The sequence below is a fragment of the Haemorhous mexicanus genome, chromosome 9, assembly GCF_027477595.1.
Source record: "Haemorhous mexicanus isolate bHaeMex1 chromosome 9, bHaeMex1.pri, whole genome shotgun sequence".
NCBI classification, from domain to species: domain Eukaryota; kingdom Metazoa; phylum Chordata; class Aves; order Passeriformes; family Fringillidae; genus Haemorhous; species Haemorhous mexicanus.
This window is the reverse complement of record NC_082349.1, coordinates 14,921,410-14,946,575: the sequence shown is the minus strand read 5'-3', so window position 1 is coordinate 14,946,575 and position 25,166 is coordinate 14,921,410. Positions and strand designations below refer to the sequence as shown.

At 39.1% G+C, this 25,166-nt stretch overlaps 1 protein-coding gene across 2 annotated transcripts in view; it reads left to right on the top strand.

Moving 5' to 3' along the window:
• The window catches only part of COL24A1 (collagen type XXIV alpha 1 chain), a 125,063-nt gene that overhangs the window by 50,505 nt on the left and 49,392 nt on the right, over positions 1–25,166 (top strand). Inside the window, exons 15-24 of one of the 2 annotated variants that reach the window (XM_059854158.1) lie at positions 58–111; positions 233–277; positions 670–723; positions 1,339–1,392; positions 3,002–3,055; positions 9,772–9,825; positions 14,056–14,109; positions 14,839–14,883; positions 20,308–20,361; positions 21,411–21,455. In XM_059854158.1, coding sequence (XP_059710141.1) covers positions 58–111; positions 233–277; positions 670–723; positions 1,339–1,392; positions 3,002–3,055; positions 9,772–9,825; positions 14,056–14,109; positions 14,839–14,883; positions 20,308–20,361; positions 21,411–21,455 — 513 coding nt within the window. The remainder of the gene's footprint in view (positions 1–57; positions 112–232; positions 278–669; positions 724–1,338; positions 1,393–3,001; positions 3,056–9,771; positions 9,826–14,055; positions 14,110–14,838; positions 14,884–20,307; positions 20,362–21,410; positions 21,456–25,166) is intronic. The other variant, XM_059854159.1, reaches the window with a different exon arrangement.

Here is a 25,166-nt window from a genome sequence, read left to right as displayed (position 1 = left end):
GAGTCTTTAGGTTACTCCATTTCACCAAATGCCGTCACTTTTCTTGCTGTTTGGTAGGGAGACATTGGGCCAGCAGGACCAAGTGGACCATCAGGAATTCCAGGGCCCACGGTATGGTATTTAATCCTCCCACAGCCAGGTGCTGCTGGCTGGTTCTTTAATCACCCCAAAGCTTGTGCTGCTTTCCAAATTATAGTCAAGCATTGGGTTTATGTTTTCTTTACTTTAACAGGGTTTCCCAGGGAGTGTGGGACAGCCTGGAATGAAAGGTGATAAGGTGATTTAAATATTTTCATTATCTTGGAGATACATGGTTCTTTCAGGCTCTCTTCATTAAAACTTGAGCGTAGTGTACTTGGCAAAGCTTTCCCTTTTTCCTTTTGATTTCTTTTGTCTTCTGACTTTTATTTTTTAAATTTTTGTCAGGCTCATAATCTGGTAGTATGGACAAGGTTTTCTCTGAACAGAACACTAACTACTGAACATAATAATATCCATGTCAGTGCCTTTAGACTTTCCTGGAAGAGGTGTTTCAGTGCAGCACCTTGCACTGGCTAAGATCTGTGTTAATTTTAAATAGTGAATATTGACTTAATCTTTCTCTACTTCTGAAAACTACCCCATTTTAAGCCACACACATATGTCTGTATAAAATTATATATTGTTTAGGGTGACCATGGCCTTGCAGGAGAGCCAGGAGATCAGGGGTACCCAGGAGACAAGGTAAGTTATAATGGCATTGTTTTACAAAATTATCCCATTTCAGCAGCTTCATCAGGCTTGTGTGTCTCTCAAAATGCAGCAGGTTGGCTGCATAAAAGTAGAATGCAGTAGTAATACTATCTGGATATCACTGTATTAACATATTTTCAAGAAATTAAAACTCAGTTATGGGAAGTGTGCACAAAGACAAGTAAAGGGCACAAGCAGAGCTCTGGCAGCTGTGTGTACAGAGATGCATCAAACAAGGATTATGGTGTGGTCTCAGTCTTTCTAAGGAACTGTTGTAAAAGGTATTTTTCCCTTGACCCTGGAGGTTCATCTGCAGCTCACCTGGACCTACTGTGGTTAGCAGCAGCACACCACAGTCTGGCATGCTCCTTCACATCATCAGACTGAGATAAATAAGGATCTTCTTTGCTGTTTGGCCAGTACATCAGAAGTCACTGAAATAGCACATCCTGTGAGAACTCTTTTGATGAAAGTTGAGTGCTAGAAGATAGTTTTCAACCTGAAGAATTCTTTTGAAGCCTGTTTCAGGTGTCAAAATATAGCAATTTATTGCTTCCAACATAACACAACAATTTTCATGTGTATTTAATAGCTTTCTTTTTTCAGGGTGCTCTTGGTTTACCAGGACCTCCAGGGATCAGAGGAAAACCAGGACCCCCAGTGAGTTTACACATCAAATTTTGTTCTCAGTATATCACTGTGTGTTGTTGATATTTTTTACTGCTGTTGATATTTGACACTATTGTGTAATTGTTATGTTCACAGTGCATCTAATCCCCTAGAAGTGACCTAATTCCAAATGCACAAAGGATAAGGTCTAAGCTGCTTTTATTTCTAGTGATTGGTGTTAATGAGCAAGTCAGATGCTAAAATGTGAGATTTGATTACCAAGATCAGTATATGTGTCAAATTTTAATAGAGTGCTCAGAATAGTAGATATTCTGGGACAATCACAGTGGGGGGAATGGACTTGGGTAATATTTAAAACAAATCCTCTGAGAGCTTTGGGAACTTCCAGATGACCATTTGGACTAGCTGGATTTGCAGGGAATGTGTGAGATCTCATTAATAACAGCCAGTCATTTCTCACAGGGATGGGAGTGGTCATGAATTCCTGTATTTACTGATTTTTAGCAGCTTTAAAGGCATCTGTGCACTGCTGCCCCTTCTGCTGGGTTTTTAGATGTTGAGGCAGAAAAGGCATACTGCACAGGGTTACCTGGCTCTTCCTCACCTGTTGTAGTGCTAATATCTTTTTTCAAAAGCTGCCAATACTCACTCCAGTGTCAATTTTCTTATGTACAATCAAGCCAATAACTGGTAACCTAGTTAGACCTTAGGAATGTCATGGGCCCTTAAATTCAATCACACTTTCCTTGTCCTATAGAGTTTATAGTATAAACACAAATCCTGCAATTAAATTATGCAAATTTGCTTAAGCTTAGAAGGGAAAAAAATACTATTTTTTGCTTGTAAAGGTACAAGAATTTTCATTCTAAGATAAGCATGTGAATCAACCTATTCCTGAAAGAGTTGTGGATTTTTAGCACAAGCTGAATGTGACCAACCTTGTGAGTTATGTTAAATTAATCTATGAGACCTCAGGCCTGCAAGTAATAGAAATTTACCTTTGTAGAATGAATTTACAATGAAGTCATTCATGTTAAAAATTAGAGAAATGTTTCCCAGGTCAGATCTTAATTTTGCCCAAGTGACATCTACTTATGGTGGCAGAAAGAGTCTGAAAATGTGGAAGAACAGATATAACTTAGAGAAATTTGGCCCATCTTTAGATGGATTGAAATCTGTATATAATGAAGCTACCATTACCTGTGGATAGGACCTCATTTTATTATTATTAATCACAAAACTGTCATTTCTTCGGCTAGGACTGGATACTTAAAATATATAAGTAAGTGTGTAAACCAATATCCATAACAGTTCCTTCCTGGACTTTAAATAATATGCAGTTTTTATGTGAAAAAAGCTATATATTTAAAGGGGTTTTTATATTGTTCCTCCTCAAACTCCCTATTTTCTCTGTCCTAATCTAATTTGAAGTTTTTTTGTTGTGACTTCAAAGAGATATGATGAACTAGTTTTAATAGTGTTTGAGGAGAGGAAGGTATAAAATTTCCTGTTTAGTGAAAAAGTCATCTCAACATTTCTTTGGCCTTTTTGTTAATAATTGTTTTTAAAATCTTCACAACCATCTGTTGTTAAAAATAAATTATCATCAGAAATCTGAACTGTTTGGATTTTTTTCAAGGGGAAAATTGGAGAACCTGGACCACGTGGACCATTTGGTCCCCAGGGACCTGAGGTAAGAAATCCCTTGCTAGTGGTAAATTGAATGTTGGTTCTAAAAGATAGAAATAAGAGGTAGATGGGTTTGCTTCATAAAGGACTGTTTTCCTAGTTGAATTAGGGAAATCTTTTTATTCAGTCATATTTGATAAATTCACTCTCCTCCATAAAGTACAAAATATTCTAGCTCATCACTTTTTTTGCAGAATATTAATGTAGAGGATCTTTGCATACAAAGTAGTTCTTCATTTGCTGTCTCTTGAATCCTGTTGTTATGGGGTACACCTGCAATGAGACTCATGCGATTTCTCAGGCACACTTCCATTTGTAAATACTAAAGCATGTTTACAAATGGGATTTTCCATTTTCCAGGCACTTACAAGAAACACAGAGGATAAATCCCAATCACCTGGGAAGGGTTGCCAGGTGAATATGGAAGTGAAGTTTCCTAAGATCTCCCGAGTGCTTTGGAAGTTTATGCAGAAACTCAGTCTCCAAATTGTCCCATTTTTGTGCTTTTTTTGCATTTATACCACAGGCTTTAAGGAAAAATGCTATGGTCTGTACCAGAAAGACAAGTTTATACACAGGCACATGTATTTGCTGGAGAGATGAAAGTGGAAACTGTGGATTGTTCTTTCTAATCAGCCTCCTGCAATTAATGTATTTTGGGTTTTGTTTGGTTTGTGGTGGGGTTTCTTTGTTTATTTGCGGGTTTTCCTTTTTTAAAAAAAATACAACTGGAAGATATATTCTAGCAAAGATCCTTTTTCTGCCTTTACGTGAGCACATCTCCTCAAACCAAGGCTCTACATTCCTGCCTTTCTTATTAGGCAAAAGCTCTCACTGGGAGAAAACTCACTGGGAAGTGCATTGTAGCAACACAAGGTGGTCTTGTGAGAATAAGTCCCTCTCATTTGGTCAAAGGGTGTGCAGAAGACACAAAGCCTGTGCATGTTGTCTGCAGCTGCCACCCTGTTTCTCAGGATTTTAGATTTTTCGAGACTCTTCATTGCATGATTTCTTTGCCTAGCTTCCAGCAAGGGAGACTTGGGGCAGGTTAACCCCAAATGGTTGGTCTTGAGGCCTGTGTCCTGCTGCCCCTGCTCCCTCTGCCTCTGGTAGTCCTTCATAGCTCCTTATTCCAAGACAGACATGCTACTCCTTTGTGTCTGGGGAAAAGATCATCCTGGGCTGGTCACCCTCAGGGCAGACATGGATGGCAATCTTTCTGTCTGAAAAGCTCAGCATTTCACTTGGCTCAGGAGTGCAGAACTACTTTATCTTTAGAAGGCAAATAAAGTGCATGATGCTAGATAATTAAAACTTGGGTGTCCAGGTACTGTTTTTTTGAGTAATTGTCTGCAAAATGGTTGGTTTAAACTGCAAAGCAATGTTTATCCATGCAAGACAGTTCCAAATAAACTAAGAGGCTTTTCCACCTTTTACTTAATAAAAATACGGTCAACATATGTCAAAATAGAAAACAGAAGGATAGCAGCATACTGGGATTTTGGATAAATTGAAGATATTAGAAGTTCTGTAATGAAAGGAATTTAAAATAAGCAACTTAAAACTGAAGAGTGTTTGTGTCCCTCCAGGTACATTATTTATAAAAATAAACTAGTTGTTGTTGCCAGAAGTTATTTAGACACAACCAAATATATGAAGTATGAGCAAATAATGTAGATTTTTCCACAAGAAAAGCCTACTGTCATATGTCTGATCAGGTCTCTTCTTGAAAACCAGACAGTTAGCAGGTCAGACAGGACTACTTTCCTTGTTGCTGTTTCATTATCTGAATGGTCAGACTTCCTGTGACCCCATGTGGAAAACATGCATTATATAGTATACTAAATGTTCCCTTGATGTTTCTGGAAATAGAAGAATGTGGTGGATTAGTGTTGTTCAAGGAGAGTACTTTGGATTTGGTATAGGTGTGACAATCCATACCATATGCCTTCTATAAAAGATTTCATTTTTAAAAACCCCAAAACCTGTATTGGGATTTGTTGGACTTTGCTGTGAGCAGGAGGATCAAGGCTGTGTCTGCCCAGTGGCAGAACCTCTCAAACTCTGCTTCCAGCTATTCCTCTCTCCTTTTGTCCAACATTAGGACACTGGGATTTATAAATGTGCCCTGTCCCCATTTGTTTTGGGTACATGTGTAATAAGAACCTGGGGATCCTTTGATCTTTCCAGTGACACATTTGAGTGTTTCATTCCCAGTGCAAAGAGTAAGTAGTCCTGTCCCTGATTTTCTTCCCATGCAAACTGCAGTAACTCTGCACTCCAGCAGCTGAGCTCTGTTACGCTCTCTGTGCACAGCCGTGGGAGCAGGGCAGGCAGGCTCTGATCATCCTCACGGGGTTTTGTGGGTTGAAATGCAGATCACCAGTGAGTTGCTTCCTAAGTCTTTCCTCTGCAGCTGTGCGGCCAAGGTACACCAGGTCAGAGTTGAAACAAGCCACCCACCTCTAGCCAGGGTCCATTTGGGACCTGCAGTGCTGCTGGCAGGAGGGCAGAGGGAGGGACAGAGGTCTGGCTCTGGCTCTCTGGGTGGCCAGACAAGTTTTGGCTGCCAGGTGACTCTCTAGGTGCAGGAGTCCTGCAGTGTCAGGCCAAATTCTCTTCTGGGTGTGCTACTGCAGAGCCAGGGTCTGTCTTGTGCCTGAATGCCTGCTGCTCACCAGCCACTGGATATACTCAGTGAACACTTTCTGGAGTGGATTCTTCATCAACTGACACATTGTGCTGCTTTGTCATGAATCTGAAAATGAACAACCAAAATGTGAAATTTCTGCAGAGCTTTGTGTTATATTGGCATGACAACTGGAAAGTGCAGATCTGACTGTTCTAACCCAAAATGTCTCAGTTTACTGTGTACAACGAAGTATGCAGTGCTTATTGTTAATGTGATTCAAATTAGACAAGCCTTTGACAGGCTTCCACATGTATTCAGAATATTTTATAGCTAAATTTTGCTCTAGGAATTGCATTTAATTATTCCCTCAAAATGAGAGTGATAGTTCCCTCCAGATTTAGCTTCAGAGTGTTATAAATAGGTTTCATCTGAAGCAGAGAGAATTTTTCATTGTCTTCAATAGAACTTTTTTCATATGTGCAGTATTTTGATCTGAAGTCATTAGCTGACTCCTTCAGGAAGGCACTTGTGTGGAACTCAGCTGGAGTGTTCCATGCTCAAGGCAGTAGCCTCACAAAAGAAAAGGATACATTCAAATAACAGTAAAGAGTCAAAAAGGCAAACACTTTGTAAGTGACTCAGTGGCTGCTTTGAGGTGTTCATTTAAAAATAAACTTTATTTTTAGTGCCTGTTTCACATGCATTATCGCATGATTTTTTGAGTTTTTGCAAACAATGCCAGGTGTGCAGTGACAACATAGCCTTCTGTTTCAATATTGCATCAAATAAGTTGCATGCAAATGATTTTTGGGGAATATAGAAATAATTTAAAGGCTGAACTAATTGTGTGTTCTGACACATATCTGAGGAAATGCTCTTGTTGTGAAATTGCTTGTACTCTCTACTTGCCTTTGCACAGAATCTTCATCTGGTCCTTTCCCAAAGGTCTATGTCTGCATAACACATGCTTGCAGAAGAAGCATAAGCACTTACTGGAGAATTGCAGTTTTCTGAGGAAACCTTTTGGTGATTTGACTATGATAATTAGTTTTGAATCTCTAATGAGGTATCTTGTTGAAGTTCAGTAGCTACATCCAGTCAGTCTTACTTCTGAAAATTTATTCTCACTGACATTAATTGCAACCTGTGATTGAATGAGCTCTTATTGGAGCAGGGAAACCTGGTGACTGAAGGGACTATTGCACTCCCTGGAGATGTTTTCCTTCCATGGTGCCCCTCCACCCATCCTTGTCCTGATCCCCTTGAGGGCAGCCAAGGGCATGAAGATGGGTGGCCTGTGATGCTGACAAATGTCATGTGAAAACAGTTTGAAGTGGGATTCTGCAAATGTGAGAGAATTCTCCATGGAAATGGAGTGCAATGTCTCAATATTTCTGATATTCTGCTTCCAGATTTGCAGACACACAGAAAAACAAAAGAAAAGCAAAAGCTTGGCAGAGTGTTCATTTCTGGGGTGCTGAGATATGCCCCAACATAGCAACAACTTGGTCATCTCTGCATTTTTTTTAAATTAAACATTATATTGATAAATGAGAGCAATAAATATGTTAATTTTATACTTAAGTGTTCAGTACAAAAAGCAACACTCCCACAGCAAGGTTAAAGCATGTTTGTGTTAAGATAGTTGGCACTTCAGGTTTTTCTGGTGCCACATTACTTTTGATCAAATGAAGTGGATTCTAAATTGCTTTGCTGGCAAAAGACCACATCTGTAGCAAGATTTTGAGAATAATTTGTATCCTGCCAGCTGCTGGGCTTCTGGCTGATGGAAAAAGGGCTCTTTGGTTCTGAATAGCCTGTGCTAAAAACTACATTGCAGCTGGAAATGATACATTAATCTCCTGGCCTTTCCCTTATGGAAGAATAATGAATTTTTAATCTGGAGTAACTTCCCAGGGAGCTGGCTGCTGAATAACTCATGGTAAATTTAGGTGTTGCCAGAGATACATCCCATTTCACTACAAGGAATCTGATGGGCAGGTGCCATTGCTGAGGTATTTCAAGAGCTCCTTCCTGGTTCATTCTTTTTCTGGAATTGTCTAAAGTAGCTGTTTGTGTCCTAGATTATTACACTTATTTCATGGATTATTAATGTGAGAACATCTTAGAAACAGTGTTCTAATACTGCCATAGCATCTGCCTTTTCTTCATGGTTGTGCTCAAGAAGAAAAGTATTAATCCATCTTCACAGAAAAGATAAAAATTATGAGGATTTTAAATTTTTAAATGCATTGTTTAGTGTTGATGTTCTCAGGCTAGTAACCTTCTTGTATCCTAAGACTTTGCTGACATGAAAAGATTTCAAAATACCATGTTTGTTCTACCTGCAATAGTACTTGTCCATACCTCTCATGGTCCTTACTGAATTCCCTCTAGAAAAATTTAAACAAACAACTAAATAAAGTGGATATATTCATTTATAAAAGCATTAGAATCTTTCTTAATTAACATTTTTCTAGGCAAATTGTTTTCTGGAATGTTTAATGCCAAGAGGAAATTGTCTGTGTCAGCATTTAGCAGTTGTTCACACATTAGAAAAGTTAAGATTTACAGATATATGAAACAACTCACCCCATGGTAACTATTTAAAGTCTATAAATATATAAATTTAAAATTAAGAAAGGACAAGTAAAAAAAAATTCTAAGGAATTGACTTAACTCTTCAGTGTATTTCAGTAGACAGCAGTGGCCAGGATTTTAAAAACAACACCTCTTTTGAACTGTCTAGAAATCAAGGGTGATGCGAGTGAGTGTTCTAGGGCTGAGTCTCAGGGCCTTGGTCACATGTAAATAATATGCTCTGTGCCACCTAGAGGCACGTTGGAATTGTTGCACAGCTCTGCTTGTAATTGCTGATTTATGGCAAAAGAAAGGGAAACCACTGCATTTCATAATATTTTCTCAAGACTGGTGTATTGTGAAATGTGGAGTGTTAGAGTTGTTGCCCATCTTCTGAAAATTCAGATCATTTTAACTCTTTAGTGGCTTTCTTTCAGACTCACTAGCATCCAAGTGCTAAACCTGGTTTTTAAAAATTGTTTTGTGTATGTGCTTTTTGTTTCCATTATTGGAAAAAGTATGCATATATTTTAATCTGGGATGATTTTCTCTTAATGAAGAAGGACATTTTTTCTTGCTGTTTTCAGATGGTCAAAATTTAATGAAATGTGGAAGTTTATTAAAAAAGCCAAATCTTGGCAGAGGGCTGAATGAGCAGTGTGATAACTAAAGAGTCAATTACCAATGCTTTATTTTATCCTACAAATGTAAGACCAGGTATCCTCTCTGGATGTTTATGAAATTTAACTCACTACTACTTAACTACTACTGTATTGCATAAAAGTTAGTGGCAGCATTTTTTTCCCCCTTAAAATACACTCATTTCTTCTAAAACAATCTAGCTGGAGCTGAATTCCTCTGCCACAGAGAGCTCCTCGTGGTGTCCCAAGTCAATGCCTGCTGGCCAGGTGTTCATAGTGATAATTTTAGTTGATTCCTTTCCTGTGCATAGTTACCTTTACTTTACTAACAGCTTGACCTGCCCTAGAGTGTATTTCACAAAGGCCTGTTCTGAATAATGCTACATGCTGATGACCTTCAGTTAGTGCCAGCCAGCCCTCGATTATCACCTGCTGATCTGGAGGCAGTGATCTTGTCCTTAAGAGATTAAAGGGCTTCAGCTGCTCTCTCAACTTTATGAAAATAGTTGAATTCACAAGTGCAGGACCTGGTGCAGGCTGTTCTCTGGTGATTTTTTTTTTTGTTCCTCCAAACCAATCCAGTGGTTTAATTTCAAACATTGCTTAGCGGATAAAAAGTCTTATCGTAAGAGAAATTAAATCCATGCTGACATCTGCTAAATTGAGTTTAACAAAAGCTGCCTAAAATCTGTCACTTATCCAAGTCCTTTCAAGGAAACATAATGGATTTTGACATTTTTTGGGATGGTGGAACAAATTTATTTCTTGTTTCTGTGACTCAGGTTTATTAAATGAATGAACGAATCAAAACAAGTACATTGAAAACATTCCTACTCTGCAAATCATTTGTCTGTATGATTTCTTTAGGGTTTTCCAGGAGATATTGGTGTACCTGGATTAAATGGCCGTGAAGGTCCTAAGGTAAGATTATATGAAAACCTATTAAAAATAACTGTAAATAGTGTTAATCTCTGGGAGATGGACACTGGCATTATGAGAAGATAATCCTACTGTCAGAATGCAGGTACTTTGCCTCAGGTATTTATATAAGGAAGTTATTTGAATGTTTAATGTTGTCCACACAGTTCTGAGAGTAATTACAGTATTAGGTGGAAGCATGTAATGGCAAAATAAGTTTGAGAAAATGCTATGTAACTGGAAAGTAGCATATGTTTCACCTGTACTTAAATAGAATGCATGCCAAATGTATGCAGATCTTTTTATTACTCAGGTTCCACCCATACTAAAAATTGGTTTTAACAATTTTTAAAAGAAATAGTATGTGAAGGTATGGAAAATATGTCAAATTTATGTGCCAGATTAAATTATTGATAAAATCAATTTTATCCTTCATTGTTATATCTATTATCTACAAAACTGTGCCAGAATAATTTAGCTTCTTCTCTATAGTAGACTAAGATTTTAGACCCAACTTAGGCAATAATTCACATGGATAGAGTTTTCAATGAAGCTTGGAATGAAAGCAGGTATAGGAAATTTCTGTTGAATTGGAAATGATAGAGACTAATAGAAAAAGTGCAGGTAGCTCAGAAATTAACCCAGAGGAAAATGACTGGATGATATCTAAAGATTAACTGCTTATTGAAAGGCAAATACCAATGAAGTTTCTCACTCATCAGCCTTGGAACTATTCTTACATTGTATTTTCTGTGGTGAATAGGCACAAGTATGGCAGAATGAAATCTGTATATGAAACCAAGCTGAGCATCTTTAGATTATCTAAAAAAATGCACTTTTTGCTAATTCATTCCACTTCAGTTATTTCAGATTGTTTCACACAAGGACTAAAACAATAAATCCCATTATAAACTTAGACCAAAGACATTGCCAGATCTCTTTGAAATGAAAGCACAGTAATGCAGTTAGAAATTAAGTGAAATTGTAGAACATATGAGTCAAGATGTCTCATTAATGCCACTGCTCAAAGCATGAGAAGGCTTTATCTCTGTAGTACATTACTGGGCATTTTTATTTCAGAAGGACTTGGTCAAGTGAGACTAGATGCAGAAATAATACTTGAATGGCTTTATTCTGAGAGGCAGTTTGTTCACTTGACCAAAATTAAGGCTTTTTTGACCTTTAAGTAAACCAGAGGGCAGAAACTGGTGAGGCAAAAGAACTGTGCAAGACCAACAACATCATTTGTCCAGGAACAAATCATACAGGCTGTCTTTGAATAAACAGACATTTTCAAATAATCCAGTTGCTGAAGCCATAACCAATGATTTCTGTATCTCTTCTCTTTCAACCACGGCAAGAGCCTTTTACCAAAATAGACATGAATTGACTAGGAAGGCTGAGACCTGGTTATCTGATGGGGCAAATTGAGGAGAAGTTAAAATGTGTTTCTAGAGGGTGTCCACCTTCAATTCTGATTTATTTCTTTGCTGACTTGTTTATATGCAGGTGTGCATAGTGTTAGCAGCCTTATGTGAATGAGTTTGCCCCACCATTGCAGTGGCTGTTGCTCTTGTGTTTGAGTTACCAGAGTGTTCACAAAAAAACCCCTGTGGTGGTGAAAGACTCTGTCTGGGCTCTAGGGAAAATACTAGAAGAGAAATACTAGAAGAGTTCTTGTGCTGCAGTTCAGATTTAATTTTCCAAGATTACACATGAAGGACGTAACAGAACTAATCCCTGCTGCTCAGTTTCTTCAGTGAGATCGAATTGTTGCACATTGAGTCTGAGGAGTTTCTGTTAGAATTCTGTTTAATGCATATGTTACAGATTTGTTGCCTTTTCACAGATTCCAGAGAATAAAGTTTCTAAGAGGTGGGCTATAAAGTTTGAGACTCTGTGTTCCTTTGATACAGAAATTACACAGCTGAACCAGATTCGGTGCTCTCCAGGACATTTGGTATTGGAGACAAAAAGCTTAGACAGCCTGCCCTAGTCAGGGAGAACTGATGGCTTGCATTTGAAAAGAAGGATTACCAAACTGGAAAAACTCTTATACTGCTCCCAGTACTGAGGGAGAAGGTCTGCATAACTTTGGAAATGTTTGGCTTTTGGGATTCCCAGCTGCCTTGAGTTGACTGCAGTTCTAAAATTTTCCTCCAGGTTTTATTTTTAGAAAACTGTTCTCATTATGCTGCTATTTTCCTCATGTTTTTGTTTATGCTTCCTCAGAAGCAATACCCATTTTAAAAGCCAAGAAAGCTGGGTAAGCTTTATTTTTTAGCAGTTGGTGTGGGATAAATTCAACTTCTCGCACGTTTAAGCTCTATTGAGTGTGATCAGCTGCCTCTAAATGCCAGTAGAAATTCTGGACTGTGGATTTTCTCCAAATTAGTGAAATAATCAGCAAATCTGATCTTTCTAAATCAATGTTCAAATGATTTATTATGTAATTTGGTCTACAGAACATTACTCAGCTTGGAAACAATATTTTAGGCAGTGTTTGATCTTGATCCACCACTAATTAAAAAAATAGCAAAACACACATTTTTTTTTAAAAATGGAATAAGAATGTTTTTAAAAAGTTCACAAATAACTTTGTTTGTTCCCTATGTTATTCTTTGCAAGTATTTATGCTCTCTAACCAAGAAAAATGAGAGGAAAAGATGGTCAGAATATGCTGACTGCCGCTGTAGTTTTTCTAGCAGTGTGTGTTGTACCATAGAAGAAGCTAAGAGCTTCCTTCCCCTGTTAACTTAGGTTTGTTTTTATAACACATTTTAATAAAGTGATTATTAGGAGTTTCACCTCTTCTGGAGGATGGTCAACTGGGAAGTTATGTGAAATACAGGATACCCCATTTGCTGACTCCAGTTTTTTTCCAGACACTTTGGCACATGTGTATCGACTCCCTTCATTTTCTGTTTTTGCCCATTTTCTGTTTTTCTGTTTTTTACCCCAAGGAGGAGATGGAAATGTCATTTTGTATTACTATTCAGTTTACAGCCTGGAACTCTTTGTTTCTGTGTTCAGTTCAGTGAAGTGGAAGGGTGTGTACAGTAGCAGTGCTGCTGCTGTTTCCACTGTGCAGTTACACTGCACTGAAATCCGTATCTCCTAAAGGGCTTTGCTGTTAGAATAAAACAACAGCTGGGCCAATGAGAAAATGTCATTACTAGCCCTAGGAGAATATTACTTATCTAGCAATATTTTAATGGCTGCTGGAAGCCCTCCTGTAACCTCTGTGGTGACATGTCCACCAGCACTCCACCCCAGTCCTTCCCAGACTGATGGGCTCTTCGATGGCACTCACTGCCTTCAGATGGCCTGTTCCACTTTTCTCTTCCATTTTACTTTGCCTGCTGAGTAAGTTGTTACTGGACCAATGCCTGCACCAAAGTCTAGACTTCAGCTTCATTAGTACACAGTTAATAAGGCTTACACTTCCCACCATGGCTTTCCTCAGAGGATAATCATATCTCTCCTAAAGGGCAGCTTCTTTGTTCTTGTTGTTTTACCTGATATTGTTAAGCTTAGGTTTCCCAGGACATTAATATGTTTACACTTTTTTTTGTTGTACTATGCCAGGTCAAGGGCTTTTCCCAATTATCCCATTGTAATTGGGGTGCCCAAGGTTTTTGATACACTGCTAGCTGCAAAGTCTTTTTAACAAAGTTTTGAAAGTGTTGGTGTGAGCAGTCATGAAAGCTCCGAGCTGGCAGAGGTTAAGGTGCTTTATCTCTGGGTAGCTGATTTTAATCCTAATAGAAAAGTAGGGGCTGAAAATCACAAGTAGTTTTGGACAAGCTAGTGGTCTAAATTCACTTCGTAGTTTCTTCCCATTGCAAAGTTGTCAATGTGTGTTATTGTAAAGACTTCCCCAGTACAAGGTCTGCACGTTGATAATGCTTTAATCTCACTATGGTAGTGTGCTTTACCTCTTCCAAAAGGGAGAAGTTGTGTTCCATAGTTCCATAGTGTTCAAATATTTTCTTATTTCCTTCTCACAACACAAAAAGAATAAGGCTTCAGCAAAATCTGTGTAGAAGATTTTATGATGGTTGGTTTTCTACATCTTTGCCTGGCTTTCTATGGGAAACATTTTGAACAGTGCTAAGACATTAGATCTGCTACCTCAGTTTAGGGTCTTAGTCCAGGTTTGTAGGAGGAGAAACTAGACCAACGTGATTGTCAGCTGCTGTAAGTTCTCACTGTGTTTGTTTGGATGTTTAGGGAGCTCTGGGTGACCGAGGGCCTCCAGGGCCACAAGGCCCCAAAGGAGTTGAGGTAAGATGAAAAAATGATCCAATTAAGAGATTATGTTTCAAAGTTGTGAGGGGTTAGGAGGGTTAGACAACAATGGTTAGGTGTGTATGGAGTTGTCAAGCAAAATCTCAAGTTTTCTTTTGCATTTTGGCCAGTGTTTTAAAAAGTTTTTAGCAGCCTTATGGGGATGTGCACCCATTATGTGGTTTATTTTAATTTTACTGGACTCTCAGATAATATATGTCCGGAGCTGTATGTGGTTATTTTAGTTAAACTGGGAAGATGGGAAGGAAGGAAATGGGAGCTGTATGGAAATAGCAAGCATGTACCAATTTAATTACAGTGTCCTAGATACTCTGAAGGAAATACTTAGACCCCTATTAACTGAAAGGGGAGAAGGGCAGTTCCTCATCTTATAAATTCAAGTATTCTTAATTCATCATCATCAAAATAAAAGCTCATATCTTGTATGCTAAAAATAATTAACATTAAGAATAATTTAGTTGGTGATTCTGAAGATAGATCTCTAGACTTCTGAGGAGCTAAATGATGGGCTTCTATGCCAGACACTGAGTGAGTGGAAGCTGCCAGGGGCACATGGTCTGTTCCCAGGTGTTTCTGTCAGACTTGGACTCAGACAAACACACGTGAAGCTTAGGATGATATAGTAAATACAAACAGTTGTCTGCAGACTTTATTTTTTAAAACTAGGCTTGCCATCAAGATCACTGAATTCCTGATTTCTTTTAGGGAGAAGTAGGACCAGCTGGACCTGTTGGAGGAGTCGGCCCAAGAGTAAGTATGAGGAATTTTGGTAGGGCAGGCTGTTTTTCAGTAGGAATACTGCTTTGAAATGCAAGTTTTCTGTGAGAAATGACTGTGATAAAATGCTATCTCCTGAATAAATGTCTGTTTTTCTTCAGAACATGCTCAAAGCAGAGCTGGGAGGGGAAATTATTTTCCATACAAAGGGCTTGAAAGGAAGTCACTGCTATAGTGCACAAAATACAATGCTCCTCTGAGAAGGGTGAAATGCCATGCACCTTCTAGGGACTGAACCAGCTGATATATCAAAATATTTCTACTGGGGAAGCACCTACTCAGCTCACAGGGAGAAATACAGAGGATGTATGCTTTAAGAAATCTACCAGAAACCTGGCAGGTAGTTACTGAAAACAATAAAGCTGGAAGGTCACAAAGCTGTTTATGCTGACATGTTTTAAAAGAGAGATGTTTAAAGCTGTCATCCAATTTTTTTGTTAGTTACAAAAATATACTTTTGTCTAGGAGTATTTCAGTGAACTTGAAGCTTATTTTTAGAAAGTGTCTATGCTAAAATGGATACTAAGCTGCTCTGGGGATTACAGGAGTGTCTCTAAGTTTATTGAGTGCAATTTGATCTTCTGCCTTTACGTGATTTGATTATGTGTGCTAATCACTGACTTGGCTTTCATTCTGGATGACTTCCCATTTCTTGCATGAGTTTGAGAGTCTTTTCCACTGTTTTCTGCTTTTGGAGGGATGTATGCATATGTCATTTTTCCTGTTCAGTAGCTAGTCAAAGCTGGGAATTTGCGTTCTGTAAAAAGTATATTAAAATATTTATTTGCCACATAGACTAGGTGTTAAGACAAACCCATACCAAAACAAAAAAAAGGCAAAAGACCAAACACAAAACCTTCCCACAAAAGTCTCTTTGTTTTTCAGCTGAGGAAAACATGCAAAAAAATTAAACAGGATTTCAAAACATTCAGTAACTTAGTTCAATATTGAGTTTAATCTGTCTGAGCTTCTGCCGAGAGCGCGATGGAAATTTTTATTTTGGCTGCATCATCCTTTGAGTCTCCTCCTTGGGCAGGGCTTCATGGCTGGACAGCAGCTCCCGTGTTGTGCTGTGGCAATTGGAAAAGAAGATGCTGCAGTGGGTGACTCATGGGCAATGAGACACCCACCTTCCATCCTCCACGTCACCAGGCACACACAGGCCACCATCAGCTGCTGTCAAAGTGACCCAGGAGGGAACATTTTTGTGTAGCCTAGGAAAATGAAATATTTTTTATCTATTATGGGTCAATTTGACCTAAATTATTTAGGTTTTTATTTCTCTCAGTGGGAAATGTGCACACCATTGGCATGTCTTGTGGCTCTCTGCTTTCTCTCTCTCAGCCAGCTGTTGAGAGCAGAGTATGTGCATCTGAAGTGAGCCCCAGGGTTGCTGGCTCCAGACATTTTTTAGTAGCTTGCTGGCTAACATCCCCTCCTGAAATGAAAGATAGGGGCAAAGGGAATTTTGCTTGATGGGCAGCTCTGCCTGTTTTTCCTCCTTGTCCAGGGGCCCAGAGGCTCTTGCCTGGATTCTCTGGCTTCTCTTGACTCCAGCTGTTTCACAGCTCCAGGCCAACTTGTTTGTGCTGCTGCTCTGCACTCTGCTCCCACTCTGCTCGTCCTTGGTGCTGCCCTCCCACGTGGGACACACACTGTGATTGTGTGGGTGAGAGTCACAGCCAGGGCTGAGCTCTCACACAGCAGGACTGAGTCAATAAGATGCTGAACACATCTGTCTTTTGAAATTATGCTTCCTTGACTGCAGTTTGCTGTTCATTTGATTTAAATAGCTTTTTTTTCCATGAAAGGAGTCTTAAGAAGCGGATGTGACACCTGAAAGTAAACACTAAAACACTATCCCAACTGTGTTGTCACTGATTAAATAGCCGTGGGGGCACAGGAGGGACCTGAAGAAGTGGTCTGGCCATGCATGGCCCCAAGGCACCATCAGCTGTCAGCTCTGTCTTTAGCTGACAGATGTGTTTAACTTGTGTTTTGCAGCCTCCAGGAGTGGGAGTTCTTCGTTTTCCTCATCAATCTGCTTCAGTTGTTTGCCTGGTTTACAGTCCTTTTTTCTAATGTCTAGCTGTTCTATCTGGAAGCCTTGCTGTCCTTATCTCACTACAGCCTTCCTTCCTGCCCCGCCGACTTTATTTGTGGCCATGGTTAAAGAAGTTAGTCCTCTTTTCAGCCACTGTAACCTTAATTTGCTGGGGCTTGTCTGAGGTAGATGAAGTATCCTTGTAGGTGATGTACTGTAACCCTTTCATTATTCTTATGAAACAATAACAGAGCAGGTTTCTGGTGCTTCTGGAATCCTCATCACTTTTACAATTTCAGGTCAAAATATCCAATCCCTAGTTCAGGTTTAGGCATGTGGCAAGCTGGCAGTCATAAAATGTCACCTCATTTTTCTCCCTCTTCCATCCCCTGCCCTTGTTTCTACCATTTGCTTTAAAAAACATGAAAGAGACCAAAGACCCCTGGGACTCACCTGAGCAGTGCTGCCATCAAAACAGATCATCTTCTGCTGGAACAGAAGTGAATATCAGCCTGCACAGGGGTTCTCAGTCCCCACTCAAAAAAGAATTTCCAGGTGTCTAAAGCAGCTAGAGATAAAACTGAGGATGTTCCCCTGTTACTCAGGATGTATCTCAGTTCCAAAGACCTCAGTCTGTCTCGACTTTGGAAGAGGTGTTGGAGCTGAATCTGATCACATCATGTGGTGTTTCATTAATTCCTTTGCAAACCTTCCCACCCATTCTATTCCAAAGTCAAATACTTACATTCTCTTAAATTAATCCTTCTACATAAAAAGAAAACAACAAAAAGCTGTTGGGTTTTTTTTGTGGTGCTTGCTTATTTGTCCCATGAAAATACAGGAGGTGCCATACTAAAGATGTGAATGATTATTCAGTGTCCCCCCAGTTAACCCTCTCTCTCAAAGACTATCTAAATATTAACACTGTAACTGTCAGTGTAGCTCAGCTCACTCAATGCAAGCATTGGTGCCTTTTTTTTTTCTTTTTTTTTTTTTTTTTTAAGTATCTTCATTTCTGGAGAAGAAAATGCCTTTAAAAGAGTGGAGATGGTTTTAAACCAGAAAGTAAAAAGGAGCTGTTGCAAGTTGATTCCTTTATGAGCTGTATGTGTTAAACAGAAGCTGGAATTTCTCCTGATGATAGTGGGAAATGTTCTCAAATCTGCCCCACACCCCCAGTGCAGTATTTTTTGGAAGTGCCTTCCTGTGGGCTGAAGGCATGTGGGAAGCCTATGGAGGGATTGAAGCAGAGTGATAGTCAGGGATATTTATATACACACCTGTACATAGCAGTTGGGAGGTGAAAGGAAGCACAGTTGGTTTCTGTTTCCTGAAAGAGAAGGGAGAACTTGCAGTTAATATTTTAGGAAACAGACATTTCCTTTGGGATTACCCTGCCCTGGAAGAGTCATTTTCTCAGGGGTTTACAAGTAGAAAAGCAGCCATCCCCACTTTAACCTTCTGTCAGAGGCTTTTCCTCCATGTGTAAATGTATTGTATTTGTTTGAAGCCAAATCCATGTGTTTCAGATTGCTTTACCAGTTCAATCCACTTGTTCCATGTTCTGATCAACTTCCATCTGTTCTCTGTCCTTTGCAGCTAGTATATAGCTGAGGAATGACAGCCAAGAAACCTTTACAAGCTGTAACTCCAGTTCAGCTCTCATAAGGCTTAAAATTATCAAGGCAGTTCAGAGGGGCCACTAGTTTTCTTTTGATGAATTTCACTTAAAGCATTTTTATGTTACAGTCCTGCTGTATAGAAAGGCCTTAAGTGTCTCTACAACACTGTGGTCAAACAGTAGGCAGTGACCTGCAGAAGCCCATCACTTGTTCTTTGTTAAGCCTTGTGGAAAGACATGACTTGCTTTATCTGGTTCTCTCAGGACTTCTCTTCATGGTCTTTTCTCCCTGCATTCTTGGCTTTTCCATATGTTAGTTCATTGGCAAAGCAAAGGTATGTTCCTCAAGTGATTTTATTTGTTGGAACTTGTTGGGCAGAATGAAATCACTCAGGTGGGCAAAGAGAATGAGAGTTATAGAAAGGGATTAATACAAGAAGTCATGGAACCTGCTGAGACAATTTAATACCATTTTAAGCCATATAGAGAATTTCTCAGATGCCCAGAAACTAACATATACATACTCTGAAAGACAGGAACAGAGTAGCTGAAGCAAAAGAGCCAAATGAAAAAATGCCATCTCTTTTTAAGAAAAGTTTTATTATCTGTTGCTTTAGTTGTTCTTTTCTCAGCTTATGTGGAATGGAAAACTCTTATTAGGGACTCTGGCCATTCCAATTATTCAGTTTGCTGGAACAGCCACTGATCATTTCTTTTTAGGACCAATCTGCATGGTTTTGATACTGAATCATTAAAATGTTGAATTAATTTTCTTTCTCCAGTTGTCAGCCTCCAGCAATTTCATAGCAACTTGCTCAAGAGCCAGGTCCAGTCCCCTGGACCTTTGTTTGCTGACCCAGGGCCAACTCCTCAGAGCAGATGGGGAAAGTTTGTCTGGGCAGGGCTGTGCTGTCCAGATAGACAAATGGCTAGGCCATGTTTTATGTTGTAGAGGAAGTAAAGTATACTGGGAGGGAAAACAATTTCTTAAAAGGGAGACATAATTACATTATAAACATCTAATTGAAAATAAAGGGGGAAAGCTTTCTGGTTTGTGTGCCTTTGTGAGTCTGTGTGAGTGATGACAGAGGGAGGGATGCATGCTGCAAAGTGCTTCAGAGATCCTGTCCCTTTGTGGCCTCCTGCTCTGATTGATGTTGCTGTATTTCTTCTGGCTAGCAGAGTTATTACCACAGTATCATAGCAACCAGATCTGCCAGCAGCAAAATGCTAGTGGAGAGAAATGAGGCTCAAAATCATCAATTTTCTAATAAGGAGGAGAGGGTGTTTGGGCTGATTTTGTCTGGTTGAGGAAGGACAGTTATGACACCAGTCCCTGAAGTCTAAGCATCAAATTTTATTAGTGTTGAGCCCCTATTCTTCTGGAATTAACCAGGATAGAACATTGCCTTGCCTTTTTTTTGTCTCCCTAATATGTTTTTTCAACGTGAAATTGAAATGTGTTTCAGTCTTGGATTGTGACAGTTTTTCCTCAGTGTGAACTGCTGTAAGACTTAATACAAATTTTGCTCACTCTTCCAGTATTTGATGAAATATTCAGCAGTGCATTTTCAGATACAGATTTCTAAATACAATTACTTGAAATTTTTATATTAAGTATTACTAAACTGTACATGTTTAGTGCATGTATTTTGATTAATAGATAAACTGGGATGAAATTATCTTTTTGAAATAAAATATTTACAGTATTTTATTCTAATCCTTACTTTAGGGAAAGCCAGGACAGAAAGGCTATGTAGGAGATCCTGGACCAGAAGGTTTGAAGGTAAATGATGGTTTTACTATGAAATAGAATGTATTTGGAATAGAGTTAGACACAGCTATTTACAGTGACATACCAGTGAAAGCACACATGCTTCCAAAGAATGTAAATGTGTTTCATACTGATGATTCTGTTTCTTGCAAGATCCCATTTTGAAAAAGGAGAATATTGTGCAGGAGAGAGGATTTCTAGGAGACAGATGTGTGAGCAAAGGCTGCACCTGCTAGAATGAAAGTGATCAGCCTGGGAATGTGAGGGTGCCTGGACCAGGGGGCAACGAGGGACTCAGGGCAGTTCCTACACTGGCAGGATTTTGGAAGGGTGGATGGGGGTGAGATGAAGTGCTGCAGCTGAAAGGAGGAGCTCCTGGCAGCAAAATTTCCCAGTGCTGATCTGCAATCTGTGTAAACAGTGCACAAATAACTGTTCATCAGTTATTAATTTGGTAACTGGATTATAGTCCCAGCCAGATAATCAATAGTGCTTGTACATCCAGCTTCCACCTGTGAAACACACAGCAGAATGTTCCAGTTATGTAACAGTGTTATTTTGGAGAACAGAATTAATCAATACTTAATGACAGTTGCAAGATTTTGGGGAAAGGGGGAGAAGTTTGTTAAAATATCATTCAAATGTCAATTTTCCTAATATTTCATAACAAAATTTCAGTAATCAATAAAGTGCACAGGCAATATCTATCTTTGAAGAAGTAGTGAAATAGTGAAGGTAATTTGCTGAAAGAAAGATTTAAATAAAAAATAGATTAATTAATTTATAGTGTTTGCTGATGTAATGTGTTTCATGAGTACTTTATTGATAGTTTTTATTTTTGCAGGCAAATCCTGAATACATTAGGACATCATTTTACCAAACCAAAATTAGCCACTGACAAAATTGGTTTTGGTTACTTAATTTTAGCTTTTAAAGTTTTAACTGGCAGATGTAATTTAGAAAATAAAGAGGATCCTAGGAAAACAGAGGACTTTAATATGCACATATGAAAGAAATTACTTTTCGAGTGAACTAGATCATCTGTTTTCTGCATTTAACAGGGAGAACAAGGAGACCAAGGAAACCTTGGAAAAACTGGTGAAGCAGTAAGTTTGAATTCTCTTTCTGGTTTAATTTTTAGTTCTGTTTTATTTGCGAGCGAATGAATAATTGGATGCAGACATTGATGAAGTTTGCCTCTCTTCTAAGCTGTAGTGTGTCAGTTATGCCTTTGAAATCTTTAAGATTCATGCTATTTAAAGAAATTTCCCATTTTAAGCATTTTCCAAAATTTATTCTGTTTTTCTCCCAATATGTTGTGTGAATATTGCAGGTGGTTGTAGGGATTTTCCAAGGCATGTTCATGTAAGTGAACAAGTGATCCTTTTCCAGTACATCATTTCAGAGGCTGCATTTAGCCTGAGATCTATTTTGCAGGCTTGTTCTGTCTATGCTCCATAAAATCACAGAGCTCAAGGTGACCTTGTGGTGACATGTATCCATCCTCTTCTGCCTAGGCAGGATCTGTTATCTTTGCATAATTTCTGACAAATATTTGTCTAACCAGTTATTGGAACGTTCACGACCAGGGCTTCTTTATTTTTTAAAAAGTTCTTTCACTTGTGTAACCTGATTCCTTTCTGCTGGAAACAGTATTTTACATATGGTGGTTGTTATTCTGTGCCGCTTTCATTCTTTCTTTTCTGGCTTAACAGTCCCAATTCAATTAGCCTGTTATGTTTTTGAGATAATTTAAGTCACATTTTAACTCCCCTGTAGTCTGTTTCCAATTCATCCGAACATCTATGACTCCAGCCCACTACCCAAGCTGCTGAGAATGTTGAGAAAGGAAACATTGCTTCTTACAAGCTTATTTCTTGCATAGATGTGCTCCCTTTTACAGCAGTGTGTTGTTATTCAGCTTGATATCCACAGCCTCCTATCCTGCTTGTTTTAAAGGCCTGATCTCTCTGTTCTTCCACTGCAGGTGCTTTTCAAGTTGATAGTTGTCACTGAAACATACCACTTTGGAATTCTCTCTACTTAACTTCATCCTCCGCCCTTCTGTATTTTTAACTTTTGTCTGGGATTTATGAGCAGATGTGAGCTTGTTGGCCCATGCTTGAGTTACCCAAATATTGTGTGGAACACTATTAAATTGATTTTATTTCTGGAATGAACCTATGCTGAGGAGAGATACCTCACCCTGGTTTGGGCTTAGTGCTGTCCTACTCACATAAGCCCTGCTCAGCTTAGTGGGTAGTCAGAGTTAGCTCCCCATTGTCTGCAAAACACCAAGCAGATGTACCTGAGGCTCAACCATCTAAAGGTTGGTTACTGCAGAAATGTTACAAACTGCTTGTTGGTCGAGGCAGCTCCACTGGGCACTCTGGAAGCTGTGCTCTGGGGAGGGGGACTGAGAAGCTGGAATCTCAGTCTGTTAAAAGTGTCTGCTGACACAGGAAGCAGCAGTGCCATGACGTGCCACAATGTCCCCTTGGAAGTCATCCAGTGTATCTCTAAGGGTGGCTTTTATTATGTGTGGATTCTGTTTTTCAGCCTGTGACATGTTAGGGAAAACTGATAGCATGCAGTATGTTGTACAGTGCCACATGCACCAAAACCCCCAACAAAACACAAAGCTGGGCTCAATCTTGAATCATTACATCAATACCAGTACATGAAACAGTCACAGAACCCAGTTAGTTTCTGCATTTGACACAGAATTTTTTTTTTTTTTTTTTTGCTTCACAGTGAGCTTGAATTCAGTGGACAAGTTTTCCCCAGCTCAGATATTTTGTATGGACATAATGTCTTTCACCACTAAAAGAGCTCCATTCTATGTAGTCATTACTAGCTCAAACACGAAATCAATGATGATATGTTGCAGTGATGTTAAATAAAATCATCATACCAGCCACTTAACTGTAGTCAGGGTCAAGTTGCAAGAATTAAATAATACTTTCTATGCCAAACAAGGGGATGTGCAGCCCTGTTACAGTGTTGTAAAGAAAGATAATTACGGCAAATCATTAATTCCCATTTCCCACATGTGGTATCTGGAGAATTTACATGTGATACAGGATGGCACACGATACCTGAAAATCAAAGTAGTTTCTAAGTTATTGATAAATATTTCTTATTTTTACCTGTGGATTGTAGAATATCTTCTGATTTATGTACATGTATCTAATCAACTGAGCTTCATAGGCTCTTGATCTGTTGTTACCTTTGCATTATCTGGCAGCAGAGGACCTGTGCTCACTACATGATCTTTAAGGGGATAATGTATATTTTGTTATCATTGAGGAGAGTGGTGAACCAAGAGGGGACACAAGCACACTGAGCTCTTAGACCTTTCAAAACCCCTTTCCTTCACCTTATTCACCACTGCAATCTGTAACAGTTAAGCTTTTCCAAAAAGAATTGAAAAGTACTAACAGGCAGAAGATGGTTTTTCTCATATGCATAAAATGCTTTTCCAGATGTGAGTCCTGATGCAAAATATTCACTTCTGTATGCTTTGGACACAGACTTTGCTTCCAGCTTCTCAACAGCTTCTGTTTGTAACAAGTAATTTCTCCTTCCCTTGGCATGCACATGGAGTATGGACTTCTTAATTCACTGATAAATCCACTCCCTGCTATTCAGTCTTGGCTCTGGTGGCATGAGGACATCTCTGGCATCAAACATGCCACACACAAACAAACAAAAAGTTTGAAAAACACAAGAAAGTTTGAAAAACAAAGCGCAAGAGCAAAGTACAGGCGTTACCAACCACTGGGACAGATTTTGAGATGGAGTCAAAAAAAGGTATAGAGGGGCATATCTGTCCTTACTGATGCTGTTTGTGTGCTACCAGGTGCTTGGTGACGCTAAGCAGAGAAAGGAACTGTACAAATAGCAGTAAAAAATGTACAACTACTGTCAAGGTTATTTAATATTAAAGGCAAAGGGAAAAAGAAATTGCTAAAATGTTGATAAGCAGCCCAATGTCTAAATAAATCTGTGTATTTGGTTTCTCCCTTCTGCACCACGATCTCACTACCTTCCCTTTTTGGCTTGTCTATGGTTTTCTGTTTATTCATTACATCTATGGACAGACTTTTTCAAATTACAGGCTATAACTCATATTCTCAAGTCTAGGGTTAAAATACATTATACTGGTTCTTAGCAGTGGGGAATCCATCACAGCATTCTAGTTTTCCAAATGACAACGAGTGCATTTCCTGAATAAGCTGTCCAAAGAAGCAATTTTGCAATAATAAATCCTGTAAATGCTGAATTCATTGGAAATTATGCCATGCCAACATGTGCCTGGCTGCTATTGATACCAAAGGGTTGAACCAGTATTTTTCTTCTGCTTCTTTCAATTTTCATACTTCCCTGGTATCATCCATCTCCAGCCATTGACTAAAATGTCTGCAGCTGCTGTTTGAGGTGCCAGAATAGTTATTCCTTTTCTGTAGCAGCTTTCCCAGGTCCTGCCCAGAACCTGCTTTGAAGAGCACAGATGGCAACTCTGCACAAGGAGGGAAATTTCAACAGCAGGAGATTGGACTAGAACACTTGGCTTTTCAGCCTAGTGAGGTGAAATATGTGCTGAAGTACACCTCTGTCAATGGGATAGAAGCCACAGCATCCAACATTTCTTAGGTCACATGAAGCTGCTGAATCTTCAGAGCACATTTCTGCCAAAATATTTCCAGATGCTTGTCCACTGTAGAAGCAGGGTAGACTAAATTTATAAAATGTTCACTGTGCTTGTAAGAGTAAATGGCACACATGTAAGAGTAGACCAGGAATGTGCTTAAAGT